Here is a 7,171-nt window from a genome sequence, read left to right on the forward strand (position 1 = left end):
GGTCTGGAACAGCCTGCCATCGGAGGTGGTTCAAGCACCCACATTGAACACCTTCAAGAGTAAATTGGATGCTTATCTTGCTGGGATTCTGTGATCCCAGCTGACTTCCTGCCCTTTGGTTGGGGGGCTGGACTGGATGATCTTTCGAGGTCCCTTCCAGCCCTAATGTCTATGAAATCTATGAAATAATGGTAGTATTTGACATAAATAGCTATTCGCATTTTAAGAGTAATGGAGAGTTCCCTAGCTTTTCTACAATGCTTTTCTTGAGTAGATCTGAAAGCACTTTACAAAAGAGTTTAGTATAACTTTATCCCTGTTTTATAAATGGAAAACTGACAATTGCTTCTTAAATGTGTGAGAGAGGGGTTCAGGTGATCCATCTAGTGTCTGATGCCCCACTAGTGGTCAGACCTGCCTGCCCACACTCCCCAGCCTCTCACATCTTTTACCTCTTGCTTGGGGAGGCTGCCTTCAGAGGCTTAAATAGGCTCTTCCTTGGGTACCTTTCCTCTGTGTATAGTCTTTGGGGTTTCCCCTTTAAAACAGCCACAGTTGTGACTTATGGGCTATCTATAACCATGAGTGCAGACAGAAGTGACAATTTTTTGCCCAATCTGGCCACAGAAAACAGTCTATAGCTATGACCAAACACAAATGCACAGCTGCAGACAGCTTCAAAAATGGCCAATTGGGTGAAAATCTGAACCCTCATTGCATGAGGGGTCAGATGAAGACATTTGAAAACAGTGTCTTTTGTAATTTATGTCTGTCTGTCTGCCTGCCAGCCTGTCTCTGTTTTCAGAATGGGAAGGGGGCAAGGGAGCAAAAAGAGTTCAGTCTGGGTGTCCTTCAGCCCCCACTGGAGGCTGGGGAACTTCTAGAACAAGCTCCCTCTGCTCCCTTTCCCTGCTCCTATCCTGAAAACTTTGCAGCCTCGCAGGAAGGAGGGGCCTTTACTAAGGGAAACCAGATGCAGGCTTGCAGCCAGCAGCTATATTCCCCTCTCCCCCCGGAACCAACAGTGAACTTCTGTTTGTTCCAGGGGATCGTTGCAACTCAGAAGGCTTCCTGCAAAGCGTTCTCAGTTACAGTGAGGAGCTGCACTTCAGTATGCACCCCAAGGTTTTCATCCTCCCCTATGGCCCTGGCCATGTCTCCCAGGCATCAGTCAGTATTAGGAGAGGGGACCCCTTGCCCTAACTCTACACTTGGCCCCTTAAGTCTCAAACCTTTGTGGGGGTTTCCACCCTCCTGGCTTTGGCCCCTTTCCTCTAGCTGTGCCCCCCAGCCCAGGTCCACTGTCTTGGGCCTGGCTTCTGGGCCCTAGCCCTGGTTTCACCCTCTTGAGCTCTGGGCCCCTGACTCTTATCTCACCTTCCTGGGCTCAGGCTGCTGGCCCCAGTCTCTTGTGGCAGCTGCTAGGATCCCTGACCCTGGCAAATCTGCTTGTGTGCTGCTCTGCCCATGAGTCCCAGAACCTGAAAAGGGAGCTCTCGGGCATCCCTTTGGACTCCATACTGCCCCCATAGCCACAATCCAGTCCTCCCATCTTAACCTTTAGCATAATAGAAATATAAGGAAACTGCTTCCCCCTAAAGTTCTCACCCACTCTGGGTCAGTACACCACTGCAAGCTATACTTCCCCCTTAGCTGTCAGTCTTGTTCTCTTGGGTATCCCTGGGTCTGTTTCCTGCTGCCAGCTTCTGCCAGGAGCTCCTTTCCCTACAGCATGCAGGGCCAGACTCCCCTTCTGGCTCAGGCCTTAGGCTTACATGCCTCAAAGCCCTGCTTCTTCCTGTCTTGTGGCTCCCCAGCCACGCACACGGGCTTCCCCCTTACTTAAGGGCCAGCTTGTGTTCCTCTGCTGTGGTCCTGCACAACCAGCTTAACCTGATGCATTCTGTTGAAGTAACAGGAGTCCCTGGCTCCCTGTTACAGAATGTATAATAGTGTTAAGCTGGGAACTTCTTGGCCTTTGAGTTTTCCATATTTAACCATAACATTTGATTAATATTAAGATTTTTGTGGAGAAAAATTAAAATTTGGACCAGGTGTTGGAAAACTCCCACTAGCACCCAGAATTTTATTCTGAAGGCCAATATTTGTATGCCTTGGTTTTGCATGTACTTATCTCTCTCACTTCTTCATATTCCAAAATAGAGCTGGAAGAGAGAGTCTTTAAAAAAAATCTTCAGAGAAGCATAAAGAATTTAATGACACTTGCTGATGTAATTATGATGGCTGTTAGGTTATATAAGGCCAGTGTTAGGGTAAAGAAAAACTTGGGGGAAAATTTTCAAAAGCACTAAAACTGAGTTGGGCATGTCTCATCTGTGTCTGAAAAGTTTCCCTCTAGAGTTTCCACTTCAACTTTTCATATTTATTTGTGTTTTTCCTAATGTGTGATCTTTTACAGGTAGCTTGCTAGATTTCCTAAAGGAAGGAGAAGGGAAATACTTAAAGCTTCCACAGTTAGTTGACATGGCTGCTCAGGTACTTTAAAAATGTATTTTCATCATAGAAAATGTTAAAAACATGAAACAAATATATCAACTGAAGATAAATGAGTAATATAGCTACTAGATGCTTTTTATAGCCTCTGTTAAATTTTATAATCTGCTGCAAGGAATAAACGATATGTCAGTAGATGCACTATAATAAGCTTTATTAAAATCAGTAATGTTAAGCTCTAATAAAGTTACACTTTGTGCAGTTATGTAGTGAAACTGGAGTTAAAAAGATCAACTTATATGTAACATTTTGGTAAATGAACACGATCATAAATAAAACCCTTTTAATGAAATATTCTTTTAAAGATTGCTGATGGAATGGCATACATTGAAAGAATGAACTACATTCACAGAGACCTTCGGGCAGCTAACATTCTTGTAGGAGACAATCTTGTGTGTAAAATTGCAGATTTTGGTTTAGCAAGGTTAATAGAGGACAATGAGTACACTGCAAGACAAGGTGAGACAGATTTATTTACAGGATAAACACATCTAGTTACCCTGACGTATTATAAGCTTTATATATAACATAACATCACTGTATTTTATCAATACAGTTAAAAGATTGTGAACAAATAAATGTTAAGAATGTTGTCTAACCTCTTCTGCTTTTAACTTCTACAGCCATCATTTTACAAGTAATCTCTAAAAATAATTTGATAACAATTACTTATTTTAAAGAATTATTATGTATTTTGCGTGACCAGCGTGAGACATTTTAAAGGGCTTGACTTTCTGAAAGTTACGTCCTTTTAAAGTATCAAATTGGCCACCCAAAATCACTGCTTTTGAGTTCCACCATTATTTCTTGTTTTCATATTTTAAAGTCTGAAAAATCCCTTTCTATTAAAAGAATATCAAGTCACCCTATTTAAATTTCACTTTGTTAATTGAATTAAAATCTTGTCAGTGTAATAACTAATTTCAGAATATTGGTTATACTTGTATATAAGCAATTGGTATTTATGTAGGAAATGATTATTTGTCTCCATTGTTTCAGGAGCCAAATTTCCAATTAAATGGACAGCTCCTGAGGCTGCATTATATGGTCGGTTTACAATCAAATCAGATGTGTGGTCATTTGGAATTTTGCTGACAGAATTAGTAACAAAGGGTAGAGTGCCATATCCAGGTAAGAAATAATTAAACAAGCCATTATTACAGAATAGTATGTTATGATTATATAATAGGATATATATAATGAACACCAAAAGAATATTTCTTTTATTTGCAACTTCGTAAACTATTCAGTTTACATTTGTTCTCAAGCTGTTCAAAATCTTCTTCCTTTGAGGTTTCTTGATGTAATTTTTCATGTTTGAACTGGAATAAAAAAAGATTGGGAAATACTGAACCAGTTCTGTTTCCTCCTGTTGTTGGAAGGAGTTTGTCTTCCTGTACCAGATGAAGCTGGTAGATAGATAGCTTCGTTTAGCTTCCTGTTGAGGGGAAAAAAATATTCCCCAAACATACTAGTAGTATTTGGAGGATTAAAATATTTTTATCAATAGGAAGGTATTGGTATCTAAAGCCAGAAAAAGACTGACAGTTGTTTGGAACTTATTTTCATGTGTAATGTTCACTACTGAAATCCTTTTATTTTAGGGATGGTGAATCGGGAAGTTCTGGAACAAGTAGAACGTGGCTACAGGATGCCTTGTCCACAGGGTTGTCCAGAGTCTCTCCATGAGTTAATGAAACTGTGTTGGAAGAAGGACCCTGATGAACGACCAACTTTTGAATATATTCAGTCTTTCTTGGAAGACTACTTTACTGCTACAGAACCACAGTACCAGCCTGGAGACAATTTATAAGCCAATAGCCTACATGAAATGCACAAATCTGCCAAATGCAAAGAACTTGCAAAGAATTCCTTGCTTCTTTGAAGCAATTGCAGGAAAGAATTTTCACCACTCTGCACGCTTTTAATGGCAAACTGGAATTGCATAATACAGTTGCACAAAACCACTTGTAAAGTGTTATACCCTAACTTACCAATGATGCGATTGGGTGTTTTCCAATTTATTTTAGGGTCCAAAGGAAGCTCACTAAAAATAATGGAGGATAAAATGAGTTTTGGCATGACCATATCAAAAAAAAAGTGTGTAAAAATCTTTATTTCCCTTATGTTTTAATAATGCTGTGTTAGAAGGGGAATTGTCTGGAAATATGCACTGCAAGTTTCGGACAAGAAGCTTTAAAGCAAAGGAAGATTACGGGACCAAACAGTTCCATTCCAATTCTATAACATTTCCCGTGTTCAGAATTGGTGGGGGCGGCGGGGGGGGGAGTGCATTTAAAAATGGTACAACCATATTTGAGATACTGATTCATAATCTTGATTTTTAAGCTTCCTTTTGCATGGACTTAATTAGGGTAGATGAGGTTAAAAGAGAACTTTAAGCAGTGTGTGACAAACTTGATTAAATGATAGACCCGAGTAGTGGAATTGGAGAGCATAATGCACTGTGTTAATACTTGTATTAATGTAACTGGAAAGTAGCATGAGAGAATTTTTTTCCTTTTTATTTGTTTTTCTGCGTAGCTAATTAAGAATAATGAAGGTAACTAGAAAATGAGGTAATATTTCATAAGTTACATTGAAAAAAAATTGTTTGAACTTGAAACCATACTATACAATCAGAGGGAAAATTGTTTAATCTTTTAAGCTCCGATCTTACAATGAGTTTTGTGTGAAAAGACAAAGGTTGTTGAAAAATCAAGTTTAATCTGGTAAACAGCCACATTTTAGTCCAGTCTGAGACAGATTCGGTACTGAGACGTAGCTAATATGTATTAACAGGGATCAGTGCCACAAATGTAAAATGTCTCATAGTTCAGGGATTTGATTGCACTTTTGATTTTTCTTGAATATAAAGACACTCTTTCTCTCTCTCTCTCATATATATACATACACATGCGTGCACACACACACACACACACCCCCCCCCCCCCCCCCCCCCCCCCCCCCCCCCCCCCCCCCCCCCCCCCCCCCGAATTATTTAAGTCACAATAAATAGAAAAAAATGTGAAGGTTTAAAATCTAGAGGGACAAAATATATTTAATACTACCTAATATTGTGATGACAAACTTGTGTTGGAAGCCAGCTCATCTCACACTACATCTATATTTTCTTCACACTACATCTATATTTTCTTCAACTGCTGACATACCGAGCAATGACATTATCTACAGTTTAACAATTGGCATAAAGTTTCCAATTAAGCTTTCATACTTCAATGATGAATATCTAAATTGTTTTTTCACATATTGTGATAAAATTCATACTATCATTGTAAAACTGACAAAGTAAGTAATGTAGTTCTGGTACTAAAAGTTATTTTTCATGTGTTTACACTGTGCTTTGTACTGAATCCCTCTACCAAATGGATCTGTAAGAACAGTGCCATTATTTTCCCATTTTCCCTCATCTCATCTGTGATTATCAAATTTTAAAAGGGCTTTATGTAAAAATAATAAAAAACATGGAATTGTAATTTTTCTAAATATTTTAAAATGGTAACACAATCATACAAGTTTGTGTATTAATACGGTTATAACAAAAATGCCAGAAAATGATGCTGGCATTATTTGGATTTTAATTACTGAATGGAATAATTCCTTGTAATAACATTTGTATAGTAAAGGAATAAAACACTAACTTAATGAGTGTGTTCATTGTAAATGGTAGTGTATTATAAAACTTCTCCAAAAAGTTTGTATGTTTATGAAATTTTATTTGTTTCACCTCGAGACCTTGATGTGGATCTTACCCTAACCAAGAGTTTTAAAGTTCACATTCACACTTTTATATAATAGTTAATGCGTTTTATTATGTAATTAAGTATTTTTATAAAGTATGGTATCGTTGAATTGTTTTGCAGAATTGGTTTAAAATAAAGTTCTCCTTGATTTGCATCTTATTATTAAAAGTAGTAGTAGTTGGTTTTCAAACTACTTTGTAGTTTGAGGGCAATTAGCTGCAAAGCTATAGAGAACTTAAAGGATTGCTTCGCTACTTCCTTCATAAGTATTGTAATATACTTTTTGAGAAGTTTAAAGTGATGTCTTCATTCATTTTAAATGGTTCCTATTGTGAAAGGGGAAATTTTTCGTAAAGCACTTCAGAAAGCTTTAGCAGTCATCATTCAGACTCAACCTTTTAAAACTGACTGTATATTGGACAGGCATAGTTTAAATTCCCATTAGCAAAATTCCAGAGCAAACTCCTATACTTATTCATAATTTCTCATTACAGGTAAAAAATTGTTTCCTCTTGTTTCTGTATAATCATTCAGGGAATTTCTTAGTCTAATTCTATGATGTTTTCTTAGCTTTGAATAAAATGTTATGTGTCTCAGTGACAACTCCTGTTGAACGGGCATTTACAACCAGTCCCAAATTTGCATAATGTTATCTAAACCACAACAAACAAACTAATATAAAAGTACAACAGATTCCTTTTACAGAAGTTATAAACTGCAAAGTTTATTGTATTTTTAGTATATCCTGCAGTGTAATCAGTGCTTTACTATTGATTTTTTTGTTTTTTTAAAGTTTGTTTCCAGACTTCATAGTCCAGAAGAAAATCTTTAAAATGCTAATTATAATCATTTCGGGGGGGGGGGGGGGGGGAACAAACCCCCCCAAAAAAAGG

The 7,171-nt window shown here is 37.8% G+C and overlaps 1 protein-coding gene across 1 annotated transcript in view; it reads left to right on the forward strand.

The window, feature by feature from the left end:
* The window catches only part of YES1 (YES proto-oncogene 1, Src family tyrosine kinase), a 72,273-nt gene extending 66,920 nt beyond the window's left edge, over positions 1-5,353 (forward strand). The window contains exons 9-12 of the mRNA XM_019525937.1: positions 2,420-2,496; positions 2,820-2,973; positions 3,514-3,645; positions 4,119-5,353. Of these exons, the coding sequence (XP_019381482.1) occupies positions 2,420-2,496; positions 2,820-2,973; positions 3,514-3,645; positions 4,119-4,327 (572 nt within the window). The 3' untranslated portion in view covers positions 4,328-5,353. The remainder of the gene's footprint in view (positions 1-2,419; positions 2,497-2,819; positions 2,974-3,513; positions 3,646-4,118) is intronic.
* Positions 5,354-7,171: the final 1,818 nt, after the last annotated feature.

Source organism: Gavialis gangeticus, unplaced genomic scaffold, assembly GCF_001723915.1.
Source record: "Gavialis gangeticus isolate Ggan-Ray unplaced genomic scaffold, GavGan_comp1, whole genome shotgun sequence".
Taxonomy (NCBI): Eukaryota; Metazoa; Chordata; order Crocodylia; family Gavialidae; genus Gavialis; species Gavialis gangeticus.